Source organism: Miniopterus schreibersii, assembly GCF_964146895.1.
Source record: "Miniopterus schreibersii genome assembly, chromosome: 1".
NCBI classification, from domain to species: domain Eukaryota; kingdom Metazoa; phylum Chordata; class Mammalia; order Chiroptera; family Miniopteridae; genus Miniopterus; species Miniopterus schreibersii.
This window is the reverse complement of record NC_138101.1, coordinates 47979645-47997103: the sequence shown is the minus strand read 5'-3', so window position 1 is coordinate 47997103 and position 17459 is coordinate 47979645. Positions and strand designations below refer to the sequence as shown.

At 45.4% G+C, this 17459-nt stretch overlaps 1 protein-coding gene across 1 annotated transcript in view; it reads left to right on the top strand.

Annotated features, from left to right (window-relative positions):
* Positions 1–13404, top strand: part of SCD5 (stearoyl-CoA desaturase 5) — a 138546-nt gene extending 125142 nt beyond the window's left edge. The window contains exons 4-5 of the mRNA XM_081162488.1: positions 8215–8447; positions 11884–13404. Of these exons, the coding sequence (XP_081018614.1) occupies positions 8215–8447; positions 11884–12074 (424 nt within the window). The 3' untranslated portion in view covers positions 12075–13404. The remainder of the gene's footprint in view (positions 1–8214; positions 8448–11883) is intronic.
* Positions 13405–17459: the final 4055 nt, after the last annotated feature.

The following is a 17459-nucleotide window of genomic DNA, read 5'->3' as shown; positions in this document are numbered from 1 at the left end:
TCAAGATGCCGATGACGGCTCATTGCTCATCATTGCAATACATTTGCGCGGCTGTCATTTCCCTCTCGCCCATTACGGTGTCTGCTTCTCCCCACGTTTCCTCAGGCCGGCCCCCCTTGAAGGCGGCAGGTCACAGCCCCTCCTTCATGCTCTACTAGACTTTACTCTCAGCATCTCACACACCACTGGCTCTGGACCGCTGTGCTTAGGGTTAGTCAAGCAGCAGGGAATGCTTACAGAGAACAGCAATTGCTTTTTCATCTAAAGAAAAAACGAGAGTTTTAAGATGCTCATCACACTCTAATATTTTTTTAAAAATATATGAAATCCCAAATCCTTTCTTTTCCATAGGACAAATTTTTGGTATCAAGGCTACTTTTAATGTTTCAGTTCTCTTTACCATGATCCGATTTATAGAACTGAGGGTATTCCTCAAATCGTTGACAAAGTTGAGAAGTTTGAGCCCGTATCTATAGTTGTGTCCTACGGCCAAAGCTACTTGGACTGGGGCAGTGTGGTGTGCGATGGCATTTGATTGTGTGAAAATGGACTCAGTCCTGAGCTATGTGCTGAAAAATATCTACCCAGTTGTGGGGTTGGTAATGATGAAGAATTGAGAGGTGGTGGGTATGGACAGGTTTCCAGCATCTGTTGTGGACCTGTTCATATAAGCTGTGACCTTAAAGCTACAGAAAGCTGCACTCAAGTTACCTATAGAGTGAGCTTGAGCGCTTTGGCTTTTGTGTTTTGGGCTCAATGTGGGCCTCTGGTTTCAAATCTACAGGGGAGAGCTGCTCTTCCTTGGCCGTTCTGGGATTCATACCACCTCTCTTCTCTACTCCTTACCCCTTTCTTTTTGTCCCGTGATTTTCGGAGTCTTCTCCATTCCCAGAGTGTGAGTGTTCACAGAGTGACAGACAGGAAGCCACTCACATTCCAAACCAAGACCAAACCTGTGAGAGTGGCTATTAATCTTAAATATTGCCAACTTTTAACTGTATTTGGCAGCTCAGAGAATGACCTAGAAGCTCATGTTCAGAAATCATTCATTTAAATTAGAGGTAAGAAGCCTCTCAGGGCTTGGGTCCTGATGAGCAAGAATGTCTTCAGTAAAGTTTTTGGTTTCATAACCACAATCCTGCATTGGCACCAATCCAAGAGATAAGCTTCTAATGAATAGCCCAAAACTAGGTTTCCCACTAATTGTGTGGTTTGTGTGTTTTTTTTAATCTTGACCTTCCCCCCCCCTTATATTCTTTGCTCTGCTGAAGTCAGTGCAGTGTTTTTATTTTCCCGAGAAGCTGAGAACTCTTAATTTTTAAACTAAAGTATCATTCATTTAATCATTCCACAGATATTTACAAGCGCCTGCCATGTGTGAGTTACTGCTAGACGCTGGCCCAGCCACACAGCCGTGTCCCAGGTCAGGTTACCCTAGAAGCTGGCTCTGAGATGGATGTCACATTGCAGGAAGTTTACTGGGGGGAGGAACGGAAATAGGACGGGTAAGGGAAGACGCTGGACTTTGGTCGGTCTCAATGGAGGCCTCAGCTGACCCTACGGTGGACACATGACTGTTCAGAGGCATCGAGAGTTGGGGCAGTTGGACTAGGTCCAGGCAATAGATGACCCCCCTTATTGGTCAGTCCCTGGATACGGTCATTAGGAGAGGGCGTGACCTCTAGCAGAGGCAGCACTGCCCGTGACTGGAAGACTAACTCCTCCGAGACCGAGGTCTGGAAGGCACAGCACAGCATCCACTACCGTAAGCTAGGACTAGGACACTTTGAGCTACCCCACAGAAGACCTTGGCTCAGCTGGCTTGTCCCAGAGTAAGACATCAGAGACAAAGCAGATCTAGGACTGGTTAGTCCAGCAGCTCCACGGCATATTCAAGGACCTTTCCGTCTTTCTGCTCTGTCAACCTAAGGGGTTGGCTTTGTTTCTCAGCTTCCTTCCTGTCACAGTTACAAGACGGCTGTAGCAGGTCTGGGTGTCACTGTGAAAAAGGAGAAGCCACCTCTGCCTGTGTGCTCTTTCTAGTGTTGAGGAAGCTATTCCCTCATCTTTCTCTTTTTTTATTTTGGTAGAATATATACAATATAATATTTCTTTTAACCATTCAGAAGGATACAAGTCTGTGGCATTAAGTACATTCACAGTGTTATATAACCATCACCAGTACCTATACCCAAAACTCTTTCATCACTCCCAACAAAAGCTCTGTATCCTTTAGACAATAACTTCCCTTTCCACTTCCCCTTCCTTCTAGCCCCTAGTAACCTCTGTTCCTCTTCCTGTCTCTATGAATTTGCCTATTATAGGTACCCCATGCAAGTGGAATCCTAACAGTATTTGTCCATCTGTGTCTGGCTTATGTCACTAAGCTTGTTTCCTAGGTCAATCTGCGTTGTGACATGTATCAGAATTTTATTCCTTTTTATGGCTGAATGATAATCCATTGGATGTATATACAACATTTTGTTTATCCATTCCTCTACTGATGGACACTTGGGTTATTATTACCCTTTGGCTATTATGAATAATGTTTCTATGAACATCGGTGTACAAATATCTGTTTAAGTCCTTGCTTTCCATTCTTCTGAATACGTGCCTAGAGGTGGAATTGCTGGATTTGTGGTAATTTGGTGTTTAACCTTTTGAGAAAGTGCCAAACTGTTTTCGGCAGCAGCTGCACCATTTTACATTCCCACCAGCGATGCACCGATTTCTCTACATCTCCACCAACATTTATTTCCCTTTTTAAAAATGATAACCATCCTTTCCTTCATATCTTTTTGACTACTATTGGCCAATTTCTAAAATAATTATTGGTAAAGTGAATGATATCACCATGATGGTCTCAAACCAGTCAGGACCCATGCCCTGTGTAATGTCCATTTCCCTGAAGGACATGGCTGCAAGGAGGACGGATGGGTATATGAACAAAATCAGTGCATCCCAGCAAGAAAGAAAGGATGGGGTGGATTATAGGGAGGCTGCCATCGATATTTACAATGTAGAAGCTTTAAGAATATCAGTGCCCAGACCAGAAATTCTGATTCAGTTGGATTCAGTTGGTCTTCAGTGACGCCCCATCATCAGTCGTTTTAAAATGTTTGCCAAATTGATTGTGATGTGCAGTCAGGGTTGAGGTCAGTGATGGAGCAGGTGAGATGGCCCCCTAAGCCACCAAGTATGAATACTGAGAGTTGAGAAGTACAACAAGCTTTAGGAACAGTGTGCTGGGCACCTTGCGTGGTCCAAGGAGACCAAGGAAATCCTCCAGCAGTAGGTGATGTTTACTGATATTTGGAAAAGGCAGGTCAGCCAGGCTGGGGAAGAGTGTCCTAGCCACAGGGACTCCAGATTCAGAGTCTTCAGACTTGTGCTTAGCCTGGAATCCTCTGCCCCATTTAGGCGTATGACTACTCCCTTCCTTCAAGTCTTTACTCAGAAGCTATCGTGTCAGTAAAGCCTTCCCTAGACACCCTACCCTTACTTCATATTCTCCTTCTCTGCTTAATTTTTTTCTGGGAAGAAAAAAAAAAAAGCTCATTTCATTAGCTGTCTTTCCTACCAGAAAATATGTTTAAAAACAACGTCCATACCACAATACCCCAGCTCCCTAAGGGCCGGGATTTATGTCTCTTTTGTTTATTTTATATCTCCAGTGCTAGGACAGTACCTGGCACATAGTAGGCACTCAATAAATTTGTTAGTACTGCATTTTACAGAGGAGAAGTCTGCGGCTCAGTGTGATTAAATAATTTACTCAACCTCACAGAGCTAGGAAGTGGCTGAGTTGGGTAGTTAAATACAGGGTGGGGCAAAAGTAGGTTTACAGTTGTGAGTATGCGAAACACAGTTTATTCTTGCATTATTATTAATTATTGTATTCTTTTCCATACGAAGAACTGTAAACCTACTTTTGCCCCACTCTGTATTCTATGATGCTTTCTGACATAAAAAAAAACCATTTAGCAAAAAGACAGAGCAATATCAAGGGCCCCTCTCCAGCCCCCCTCCCTCCCACCAGTTGAAGAAAAGTCTTTTACCTGAGGAAGGATTAGCTGCTGGAAGGTTTGTGGCGTTGCTCTTGACGAGGGCATTCAGATTTGAGTGTTTTTAAGCAAGGAAGGTGGGAAGCCATCTCAGCACTTGTTTCGAGGCAAAAAAGCCAGTGACTAATTACATGCAGAACAGCTGCTTGAGGGGAATGGCCCGCAGGAGGAAGAGGCAGAGGAAGGAAGGGGGGAGAATTTTTAGTTATCAGCAAGACCTGCCTCACTGGTAATCCTACCCAGACTTGCCTAAAGTTCCTTCCTGGTCCCCATTTCAGTGAACACACAGAGAGGGATCCTAGCAGAATACAGGAAGAGCAATCGGAAAACAATCCTATAATTAGATCCGCTGAAGTTTTGTTAGAATGAGGGCAGTGATTTTTAAAGTGTCTTTTTTGAGGAGGAAATTTGGCTGGACAGTGGTTGTGCCCAGAGGTGAAACCCAGGCCTCTTCTCTTCCCACTTGGGAAGCCACACTGCTGGCGCTGTCCCTCCACAGGAACCCAGCCCTCTGGGGAGTGGGGCTTCTGGAAGCAGAGCCCAGGCAGGCAGGTGGCTTTCCTAAACAGAGCAGAGGGAGGAGGCAGGGCCGGGGCGTGAGTGGAAGCTGAGTCTTGTGACCCATCAAGCCCAGAGCTGGATTCCCTAGGGCCAGGCAGAGCATGGGCCTGTCCCCTGACATACTTAGCCTGGTGCCCAGCACAGAGCAAGTCCTCAATATGGTTTCTGTTTCCTTCTTTTGATGAAAAAAATGAGGGGCTGAGACAATGGTTCCAAAAAGGACTAGGAGAGGCTCATTTCAAAGGTCCTGGGTTGTAGCCCAGACAGTAGAGGAAGGGACAGAGCCGCTTAAGTTGCAAAACGCCTCCTGTTGGCAGCGTTCAGCTGCTTGCTTTCCTCCTCAGAGGTGCAAACAAGGAGCAGCAGCAGCAGTCTTGGGTTCTGTCGTGTCTTCCATTTTCCCTTCAGAGCAGCCTGCCTCTTCACACGCTCACCACCAGGCCCCAGGGCCCCTGGCAGTGCCTGCATGCTTCACCCACTTCCCCTCTTTAGCTATGCTCTCACCCTCCAGCTGCTGTCCTCTCTGGGAATGGCCCTTGCCCGCATGGAACTGCCTTGCCCAAGGGTTCATCCCTCCCAGGGGCACCCTGAGACCAGTGGCTGCAGGACAACTCTAAAGAGTCATCTAGCCCCAGAGCTCCCCACTGGATCTGCTGAAACTCATTGTGGGTGAGCATCTCCCTCAGCCCAGTCCTGCCTTCCACCCTTCCTCACAAGTATCTCTCAGAGCTCTCCTAAAAGCCTTCTGCCTGTGACTCTGGGGAGCTCACTCTCAGACCACTCACGTCTTCGTTGTCCGCTGTCTTTGCCTCTCCAACCACAGCCACTCACCTGACCTCCCAGGAACCCCCTTTCCACTAAAATGCAGCCGTCTTGCAGCCCAGTGACTGTAAAACGGGTGCTGATGGGTTACTATGTTACCCAATAAAAACAGTTATCATTATGGGAACTGATCCTTATGTGCAGCTGGCAATCTGCAAAGCACGCTTGCATACATCACCTCATTTCCAAAGTAGAATGGCACGACAGTCTCCAAAGTGATTCTGCCTGGATTTGAATCTTGGTCTTACTGCTTATTGGTCGTGTGGCCTTGGGCCAGCTATATAACCTTTCTATTGCTCCACTTCTCCATTTGTAAAATGGCATAGTAATGGGCCATTCCTCCTAGAGTTTTTGTTAGAATGAAGTGAGTTAGTACTGTAAGGTCTCAGAATCGTCATGACACACGGTAAGCGCATAGTGTGTGTCAGTTATTGGTAGTTGATCCCTGAGATATTATGATTACCCCCTAGTTGGACATCCTCGTGGCCCGCCTCACACTCTCAGCTGCCTTTCCACTCCAGTCCTTGCTGCAGCCACCTGCTGGCACAGGTGTCCTCCAACAGCACCTTGCTCAGCTGTACTGCTTCTTTCTTCTAGTTTGGAGTGGCTTAATGTTTTATTTTAAAAAAGTGGAATGGAAAAAAATTATATGAACAAGAATCTGCATATTTTGCTCTTATTTATCCCCTGCATGCGTCTACTGTAATAGATTTTAGCCGATAGCTACTTTTTTAATGAACAGACTCTGAGGGGGTGATAAAACCTCAAACCAGAAACCTTCCAAAAAGCTCTCCTTTTCTTTCTGAGTCTTGGGGAAAGCGCTTCTAACTTATTAACAGCTCTAATAAAGGTTAGCCATTCATGGAAAATCCAGTAGGTGTGAGACTCATTCTCCACCGAGTGCAGCTGTCCCTCCTGAGGACCCTGGGGACCGAGAGCAGCGCCCTGACGAGCTGTGGTGACCTGCTCTGTGCCCATCCTTCCTGCGTGGGAGCGGATCTTCTTAGGATCTCCCTACACTCTATGTCTAGTTACAGCACTTCACACCGCCATCGTTCACTCCCTAATGGAGACGACGGCAGATGCATCGGCTTAAGACACTTGGAAAGAGAGTGCTGGGGGAGAAAGAAAAAGCCTGCTTGGGGACTGCGTGGATTGGCGGTTTCCAGCGGCCCACCATGCGTGTCTCCGCAGTCTCGCAGCCCCTGCTGCTTCTGTGAACTGCTTATTTCTTACTTCCCGCCCCGGCTTCTTTGCCACCTCCCCCTGCGATGCCTGCGCAACACACTCAGCCATTCTGACCCAGGCAGGCGTGGAAGTGTGCGGGAGCAGTATCCCCCTCTGTGCCATCCCTTAGTCCCTTGTTTTATGCCTCGAGAGAACAGAATCTGCTCCCTCAAGGTCCGACTTCAGTTGCCCACTGCAGCGGGCACCCCAGGCTGGCCTTTCCCTCCTTCCCTGCCTCAGTCTTCCCAGTTGCCCACTCCTGTAGTATGAGCTCATTCCCAAAATATATACCCACACGGTAGCTTTTGCCTCATGCCCTGTGTCTGGGGAACCATCTAACCACACAAGAGGAGCGTGAAAGAATAAAAAGAGGCCTGCTCAACATCCAGAATCAGGTCTGGGTGCAAATCAAAGCCTCCCACCTGCTGAATCTCACGCCCTCACACTGTGCCTCCCCCCCCAATTGATACATATGCATCTTAACAGAGGCCTGGAAGCCTGATTAGCTGATGGGAGGCCGGGGAGGAAGTGGCTTTGGACACTTTCCTGTCACAGCCCCTCTCCTGTCCCTGCTAGAGCTGGTCCTATATGGCCAGAGGGTGATGCACAGTTGTTCCACTTGACAGTCAGGACCAGGGACTGTGTGAAATTTGTCTTTGTATCACCAGCACTCAGGGCCTGGCATATAGTAGGTGCTTAGTAAATGTTTGCTGGATACGCAGGTCCAGAAATCAAGCTGTTGATGGTTTTTTTTAAAGATTCCTTTTTATGTGGCCATACCTCTTCCTATACTTAGTGTTTATTTTTTATGCTGGTTTGGAATGTGCTCTCTAATGGACAGAGAACATTTTGGGGAGAGGGTTGTTTTCTTTTTTACCAAGCTAAGTCAGCACAGAATCATGTACTTGAGAATTATTCCAGTTATACTGAATACTTCCTGAAATTATTCAAGAAAACCTGGTCATCAGTTTGACTGACTGATTAAAGAAATAGCTAGGCCCTGGCCGGTGTGGCTCAGTTGGTTGGGCATCCTCCCATGCACCAAAAGGTTACCAGTTTGATTCCCGGTCAAGGCACATGCAAGGGCTGCAGGCTCTATCCTTGGTAGGGGGGCATGCAGAAGGCAACCGATTGATGTCTGTCTGTGTGTCTCTTTCCCTCTCCTTTCCTCTCTCTCTCTCTCTCTAAAAAAAATAAAAAATAGCTAGGAGCTGCCAAACTAGTGGCTTATAGGACAGTGTAGTACTAAGATAAATGGTCATTATTTTATATTGAAATTTCTCTGAAATATACTATAGGCCCTCCCACTTCCTATAGCATTCTGTCTGTCTTAATTCTCAAATTTGTGTTACCCGCCTACACCTTGTGGGTATATGGGTTCGCGGCCCCTGCATAGAGTGACACACAACAGGGTATTCCTTATACAGAAAGAATGGAAGTTGCTGAACATCACAGTTCCTGACTTGTCCTATAGCTTGCTCAGCCTTTCCTCACCGCCATCAACAGGTGCCTAATGATAGCATAATACCCTGCCTTCCAGGTACTATAAGATCTCCGTGGTGCTCATGTGCTTCATGGTCCCCACACTGGTGCCCTGGTGTGTCTGGGGAGAGAGTCTGTGGAACTCCTACTTCTTGGCCTCCATCCTTCGCTATGCCATCTCACTCAATGTCACCTGGCTGGTCAACAGTGCCGCCCACATGTATGGAAACCGGCCCTATGACAAGCACATCAGCCCTCGGCAGAACCCACTGGTCACACTGGGCGCCATCGGTGAGTAGGGGTGTGAGAGCAATGGGAGAATGGCAGCTCAATTTGCCTGGCTTCTCATGGTTTTGTGGAATCTGTAAAGAGAAGCAACAGAATGGAATGGAATGAACTTGGGTCTCTGGTGTTAGCATCCTGGCTCATGGACAAGTCACTTAATCTCTGATTTATAGTCTTCTTACCTGTGAAATGGGAATAGCAATGCCTTCTTTATAGGGATGTTATAAGGATTAAATAAGATACTTGTATATGTAAATTGCTTGGTATAGTACCTGGCATATAGTAGGTGATCAGTAATTAGTAGCTATTTATTTTTGCCATGGAAATTTTCCTACAGGAGAGAAGCAGTTGACTTTTCTCTCCAACTGCCCAGAGCACTGTAGCCTCAGCTGTCCTATCATTTGGCTGACCGTAAGCAAACAGGCTTCAAACAAGGAGATGGGAAGAAACAAGATTGTGGCATCTCATGGTACCACAAAGTGGTTAAGAGCAAGGCTCCTGGGGTCCAACAAATTTGGTAGAGCTCTGGTTCCTTCATATACTATCTGGGCAAGCTTTCTGGCTCTTCCCCACTCCGTGTCCTCATCTGTAAAGTGGTTGCTGGATACACAGGCTCCACATGGTACCCACACAGTAGCTTTTTGCCTCATGCCCTGTGTCTGGGGAACCTCCTCCTGGGGTTGTTGGAGGGTTAGATAAATTAACACATAATGTTTGCAGCAGTACTTAGCACAAATAAGCCTCCATTGATGTCGTTTTTATTACTAACCATATAGTCTTGAGCAACTTATTTGACCCTTTTGTGCATTTACATCTTCATTTTAAAATGGGGATAATCATAGTCCAGAGGTGTGAGGATTACAGGAGTTCATACACATTAAAGTGCTTAGCACTGTGGCTGGCACACAGTGAGTGGTTAATAAATATTAACCATACCTGTAAAGAAGCAGTTGGGTTTCTTGGTAAGCTGAGCCCTGAGCATGGAGCTCAAACCCAGGAAGAGAAGTTCCTGCTGTTGAGTAAGAATGATCTCTGCGTCACTGAGCAATGAGTTCCTACCATCCCTTTGTTAAAGTTTTCCATTTAAGACCCCAGTGAGCTTTTGTTGACAGAGCACCATAAGATGGAATAAACACCAAATTAGGCTATGGGATAGCAGGGAGAAAAGTGCCCTGGAAAACAAGAGGAAGAGTTTCCTGACCCTCCTATTGCTTTCTCCTCCTGTCACCCTTCATCTCCTAGAAGGACTCTAATGAGGGAGCCACATCTAACGTTGACCCTGAGAGCAGACATGAGTGGGGACAAGAGAAGCTGTTATAATTTTATAGAGAGAAAGTGGTCCAGGAAACCCAAGGAATGTGGTGGCCATAGCGCATACCCTGAAGAGCTGGGGTATTGGTTTTAAGCTTGTCCAGGTCCACACTGGGCTCCCAGTCATGAAGACCTTTCTTCATAAAGGTCCTTGGAAGGCTCTTGTTACATCCAGCTGTACAGACCAGTGACTGTTTCTGAAAATAGGGGAAAACTATCTAGTCCTAGAACAAAACTAAAAATGACAAAGGTGGAGGGGCAGAGTAGAGAAACCTAAGTTAAGAAAATTGCAGACCACAGATCAATCCATCTGATGTACTCATTGTAAAGCAGAATCCTTCAAATGTTGTCAATAGAAGAACTAAATGATGACCTATAGCCACTTAAGTAGTAAAGGAAGAATCTGGCAGTTCCTTAAATGGTTAAAAACAGTTACTATGCAACCCAACAACTCTATTCCTAGATTTATACCTAAGAGAGATGAAAATGTATGTGTACACAAAAACTTGTATATAAATGCTCATAGCAACATTATTCATAATAGCTAAAAAATGGAAATAATCCAAATGTCCATCAACTGATGAATGGGTAAATACAATTGTATAAATACAGTGGCACAATAAATGGTAAATCCATATAAAAAGAAATGAAATACTGATACCTACCACACCTTGAAAGCATGCTAAGTGAAAGAAACCAGTCTCATAGGATTACATATTGTATGATTTTGTTTATATGAAATGTACAGAATAGGCAAATTTATAGAGATTGTATTAGTCAGCGTTCTCCAGAGAAACAGAAACTGTGTGTGTATCTCAGTATACTGTTATATATTATATATACTGTTATATATTATATATACTGGTATATATTATATATATATTTCTCATAATAAACTTCCCTATATATAGAAGCAGTAAGATATGTATATAAACTTAGATATATTCTATTGTTTCTGTATATAAGTAGAGAGATAGAAAGATCAAGTGGTTTATTATGAGGAATTAGCTCACGCTATTATGCAGGCTCAGAAGTCCCACAACCACCACCACCACCACCACCCCCGCAAACTAGAGACCCAGGAAAGCCAGTGGTATAATTAAGTCCAAAGACCTGAGAACCAAGGGAGCCAAAGGTGTAAATTCCAGCCCCAGGGCAGGAGATGAGATAGATGTCCCAATTCAATCAGTGAGTCAGGAATAAAGGGGCAGATTCCTCCCCACTCCACTGTTGTTCTATTCAGGCCTTTAATGGATTGGAGAAAATTGGGGAAAGTGATCTGCTTTACTGAGTCCATTGATTCAAATGTTAGCCTCATCCAGAAACACTCTCATAGACACACCTCGAATAATGTTTAATGCGCACCCCTTGGCCCATCACAAAGACAGAAAGTAGGGCTGGGAGGGATGGGGGAATGGCTGGGGGATCACAGCTGTGGGGTTTACGGTTCCTTTTAGCTAATGAAAATATTATAATTCATTGTGGTGATAGATGCATAAGTCTGAACATTCTAAAAATCATTAAGTTGTATACTTTAAATGGGTGAATTGTATGGTGAGTTATATCTCAATAAAGCTGTTTTAAAAATTCAAATGAAAGAAGCTGTGAGGTACTCCCGGCCCCCTCCCCCTGAAAACACTTTAACAAAAAGGAGGAAAAGCTATTCACTGAGAGGGATAGAATAATCTATAGGCAGATTTTGGATCTTTAAAGATACAACTCTTTGATTTACTTACCTATTCAAACAATTCTCATTTATCTCTTCAAAGCCCTCCCAAGGTCTCGCTCTAATCACTCCAGTCCACAGAAGCTATTTTCTTTTATGAACATCCATCAAAATGGTGACCAACCATTTGGCATTTAGCTTTAGAAGTACAGCTCTGAAGTCATGGCACCATGTCTCCATTCATAGTATGGAGAATTATCTTGTGACTTTATACTGATAACTTTATTGTTATTTTGTTCACATTTAGTTTTTCTAGCCAACTAAGTAAAACTTCCTAAGGGCAGGAACCAAGTCTTTTGCTCTATAGAGAGGCCGACACTGCATCTTGCACATGGTAGACCCTCTTAAGAAATCTGTACAGACAGATGGTGAGTGGTTTATTTCAATGCTCACTTTGTCTTCCAGGTGAAGGCTTCCACAATTACCATCACACCTTTCCCTTTGACTACTCTGCGAGTGAATTTGGCTTAAATTTCAACCCAACCACCTGGTTCATTGATATCATGTGCTGGCTGGGGCTGGCCACTGACCGCAAACGGGCAACCAAGCTGATGATCGAGGCCCGGAAAGCCAGGACTGGAGATGGCAGCGCTTGATCCTGGAACCGCCATCATCCAACATGCCTGGCGATGACACCTTGGTTCATGCCTTCTGTTTCTATAGTTTTCTTGCTCATTGGATTATGGGAAGGGTAGAGGGTGGGAGGGAGTGGAATGTATGTGGTTTGGAAATTTTTTGTTTGTCTCAAAGTCAAGCTACAGCTATCAATGAAAAAAATTTTTAAGTCAATGTAACAATGATTTAACATTAGTTGGTGGACATGTGATTTAATCGCTGTAGCTACAACATGTCAAACATACATTGTCATGTGCTTTACCTAATGTTAACCCTGACAGGATGAAGGAATTTAATATTCTTTCAGTATGATTCAGGAGAGCATTTTCTTTTCTACCAATTAACCCAGCATTATTTTTAAACATACTATCTGAAGGAACAGAGAGGCAGGATAGCAGACAAAAGAGGGGGTCTAAGTAGTAACTAAAGAATGTTTCTGTTTTGTAATTAGTGTGTGTTTTTGTTGTTTTTTTTTAACTTAGAGAATTGAACATTTAAAAAAAATGAGAATACAGGAAATGGCTTTCTCGCCCCCCGGCCCCCCCCCCCCCCCCCCCCCCCCCGTTTACAGCTTGTTGATGTTCCACTGTCTGCTTCAAGAGAAGTCTGTTCATGGCCCAGCTAGTTTTGTGTCCCAAGTGGTACGCCCAGCCAACCCTATAAATCAGTGCCTAGTTAGGTGTTTGATTTTATTCTCTTTGCTATTGTCATTTTAAAGGTGTATAACTCAGATGTGCAAGATATCAAATTAAGCTGAAATTAAGCTTTCATTTCAATGTTTAGATACATAATTTATACTCCAGTTGATCCCAGCCACTGATGCATGTACTTTAGCTGCTTCTGCTAAATAAGCATATTAATTTCCACACCAGGCCATCAGATCCTAATAACTGACAGTTATCTAGAACTCAGTGTCTACTAATGTTTCACCTGCATGCGGCTTTCATTGATTTTGCAGCAAAATATAAAGTGATCATTATGTATCTTCTCGATTAAAAATTTCTTATGTGTTAAGTTGCCTTGTAAAGAGCATGTTGAATTAATGGGACAGTGTGCCCTTTGTGTTAGATGTTAGAGCAAAAGAAAGGCTTATAGTATTGGCATTGGAGCCCTTCAAAGATAGATCTTTTTAGGAAAGATGTAGGATTTAAAATTAAAATTTTAAATTTTTGAAGAAACGATACCAATAGGAGATTGTCATAATGAAGTTCTTCATCCAGCAGGTGTTAAACAGTGTTATTTTGCCGTTAAAAATGTATAAACTATGAGTGATTTACAATAAATGATTATGGATTTGTTGGTGTTCTTGAACCAGAGACTTGAGCGTTGTTTAGAGAATGTTCTTTTAAGGGTACCTGATGCTTCTCAACGACCACATGATTAGCATTTGATTTGGGCTCTGGGCTAACAACAGCCCCTAAGACCAGGCCTCTCCTAACCCATTGGCCTCCGGCACAACCAGAGGGAAAGTCAGCAGGTTACATTTGGAATAGCTATTTAGAATCTTCTGCTCACTAAAGGATATCCCCTGTTAGTCCAAATAAATCCAGAACCTCACTCCTCTGAAGCTGGGTGCCATGTCTATCTGCGGCAGCACCATGGATAACATAAGGATGGAGATGATTTTGATGAAAAAGTAGACCAAGGTTAGATCACTTTAGGGTTTTCCATATTAACATTACCCCTAGGTCTCAGCAGCATCTAAGAGAAGAAAGTAGCCCCGGGAAGCATCACAAAATCCCATCCAAGGTGGCCCCAGAGACATCAGTAGGGTTTTTGAAAGGTTCAGTTTAAAGTACGAAATGTCCTGTCTTTAGTCTTCTGTGTCCTACAAGGCGTATTTCAGAAGCACCCACCCCTGCATCTAGGTGAGCAGAGCGGAGGGAAGCCGTTCCCGAGGTGCTCGTCCCACGCGTGCCGTGGCAGCCACACAAGCGAGCTCAGCTGCACTGTGGCCAGCTGTGTGGCCTTGGGAAAATCAGTCTGTCTGGATCCAGTTTTCTGACTCAATCAAAATTGCTGTGTTTTCCTAGGATGTGATTTTAGGCCAAACCACAGGGAAGTGCCATTTGCTAATCGACTAAGCCTCTCTGAACCTCAATGCCCACAAAGGGAGAACAGTAACGCTGATGTACATCAGATAAACCCGGAGGTCTGGAGCACAGGGCCTGGTGCACCGTAGATGTGCGGGAGATAGTAGTCGAGCGTGAAGAATGTGCCCAGACACAAGGCAGAAACAGATGTAGTCACGTAACCACAGACAAGTGAGGAGGACCAGCTTCTAGTTGTCTTTTTGCTACCAATTAGCTGGATGGTGAAGGATAGCAGACTATACCCAAAATACACCACTTTGATATAGGATTGTTTTAGGTTAAAGGCGCTTGAAAAACAGTGCATGCAAGAAGGGGACTCTGACTCCCACCCTTTTTTTAAAATCCTCAACCTAGGATATTTTTTCTATTGCTTTGCTTTTCAGAGAGAGTGGAAGGGAGCGGGGAAGAGAGAGAGAAACATCAATTGGTTGCCGCCCTCAGGTCGGGGCTAGGGATCGAGCCTGCAACCAAGGTCGGTGCCCTTGACCAGAATTGAACCTGAGACCTTTCAGTCCAAAGGCCAATGCTCTAACCACTGAGCAAACCAGCCATGGCATGGCTTCCCTTTTTCTTCCTAAAAGCAAGAGATGAAACTCCCATGTGAACGATGTGCTCTCTGTAGGAGGAAGAAAGAAATATTCTTACCACCAGAGAAGGGGAGAAGGGGCCGAGAGAAATCAGTACAACCCTGTTAAGTGACGCTTATCTTCCTTCAGCCTCCCGGTGTATTCTAGTTACTGGCTCCCGTGCATGTGTGATAAACACGTATGCTTCTCTCCTGCTAATGTGTGAACTTAATTCTCAGCCCGGCCAGAGACTGAGAGGGCAGAGGGCAGCCTCTTAAAGCCCTGCGCCCCTCTGTAAGGGACCCTGACGCCTCGGGTCATCCTGTCCGGCTCTGCCCCTCCCGGAGCCTTCCCCTCGGTGTGAAGAAGCCCCCCCCGCAGGCAGAGCCTCTGCCCCGCAGCCCTGTCTAGCCTCTCGTGTCCCTCTGAACCTCCGGCCGCCTTCCCGTGTCTTCACGCGGCCAACACAGGACATGTCTGGCCCGCAAGGTCCTTCGTGCTCTGTCAGCTCGTTTTCCTCCTCGGGGGCTGGGATGGGAGATCTGTGAAGGGAAGAGGCTGAGCTAATGGGGAAGAACGAGCGGCAGGGATGCTCTCTGAGGCTCCTTTACTCATTTCAGTCCTGTCCCCGGCTACAGAGAAGACGGAAAGCCAGTCCTGTTCTCAGTGGCTGCCCGGGAAAAACAAGGAAGGAAAGGAATGACCTCACCTTTATGGTCCTTTTCAAACGTCCCCATTTTTAGTTTAGGGTATTAGTCTCAATTCCCTCCTTCCCCTTCCTCGACGTCAAGGAAGTGCTATAAATGACCTGGAAACTGCTCCTGTCCTCCCTGTGGGCTGCAGGTTCGTCACCTCCTGCCCCCACCCAGGAATGTTCCTGACTTCTAAATCTGCACCACCAGAAGCGAGAGGAAGGAAGGTGCCGGCGGGACACACCTCTAAGGCAGCAGGCCTGTGTCCAAGCAGCTGCTGCGGCTCTGTGACAGCTTCATTCTTTCCCTCTGCCCTTCGCCCTCCCGCGGAGCCTCGCTCCACATCTGGAAGACCAGTCAGCCGCACTCTGCCCTGACCCCCGCACATCCCAAAGGGAACGACTGCTCCGGCACCCGAGCCGGAAAGGGCTGAGCAGGCTTTGCCCTGAGGAAGCCGCTTTCCCTAGAGAAACACCCCACCCTACAGCACTTAATGAGAAAGTGTTCTTCCTTACAGTACTCACTGAGAAAGTACCTTTTCCTGTAGTACTTAGCAAGAAACTGCCCTTCCTTTTAGTACTTACTGAGAATGTATACTTTCTCACAGTACTTACTAAGAACACCCTTCCTGACCTACGGTTACTATGGAAAAGAGGTGCCTTTGCCTTCGACCACCTGTCCAAATCCCTACAACTGAGGATTTACTAAATCAATGTTCCCCCTTCCACCCTTTCCCAGTCCTCTAAGAAGGTTACCTTTCATGTCATTGAGAGAAATCTCCGAAGTTGTTTTTCTGAAATCGCATGAACTGCTAGACAGAGCCAGTATTCCCCATGTTCTTGGTGGACAAAGTAACTGGGTCCCACTGGAGCATGGTTATATTTTTATTATCAGACTTCATATAAGCCTGAGCTCAGAGTGTGGGTCCTAAACACAGGAGCTGCATGTAGAGGCTGCTTCTTATCCTGAGCTGTATGACACTTGTGTGAGGGTCAGGGAGGAAGACAGGGACCCCCTATCAGGTATGTGTTGTGATTGCTGTGGTCACTGGTGGAGGCTGGATGACTTGGGTCGCCAACAGGGATATCTAGTGTCTCAAGGCAAGAGCAAGTGATCAGTGTAGGTGATGACTTTCCTGCTCCAGCAAATAGACTTCCCATGGCTGAGGTGGATGGGTAGAGAAGACCCGCTCCAATTCCTTCCTGGCCCTGAAATCCCTGCCCATGAATACAAGAAGGGCTCTGTTAGTGCCGACTGGGCTCCCTCGACTCCTTTCTCTCAACAAAAAGGCACTTAAGCTCCGGGCATCGCAAAGTGCTTCTTCCAGATGTACCAACCAATGAGCACATCTATTTGCAGTGTTCTCTACAGCTCCTGCTAGACTGAGCTATTTGTAGTACTCGGGGTCCAAATACTTAGTCAGCTTGATAGAATATTATCACAGTTGCAACCTAGGCAGCCAAGGCACAAAAAAAATGAAAAATGATCTCAAAGTGGATACTTTGGCCTGGATGGTTTCAAAACACTGTTTTAAAAGTGAACACCTTGATTTTGTCTCTTTGTGGGGAATTTTTTAAGCAATGACACATTGGACCCATTTCAACACCTTTTTAGTTGATTTGAATCCGGGGAAGTCAATCAGTTTTAAGTCCCTGAAGTGGATGGGCCATTTTGCTTGTGGTTTTGTTTAAACATTACTTGACTACTTGGCCCATATCTACACAACCCAGTGATAAATTGTTACTTTGTTGGGAGACCAACAGCCTAAGAAAAATATGCAAAACTTCTGCTTCTTCATCTAGAATAGGTAAGACGTAGAACAAATGGTTGCTTAGGTCCCTTCTTAGATAAAAAAGGATGGGAATTAATAGCAAGCAAGCTGAGAAAAGGCTAGATTCCACTTTATCCAAAGAAAGATGTGGCTGGAAGCCATCCTAGTTGTGTATCTCTCTAAAAGGAAAAAAGGAAAGAGACTCAAGGCCAGAAAACTGACCCTCTGTTGACATCCATGTAAA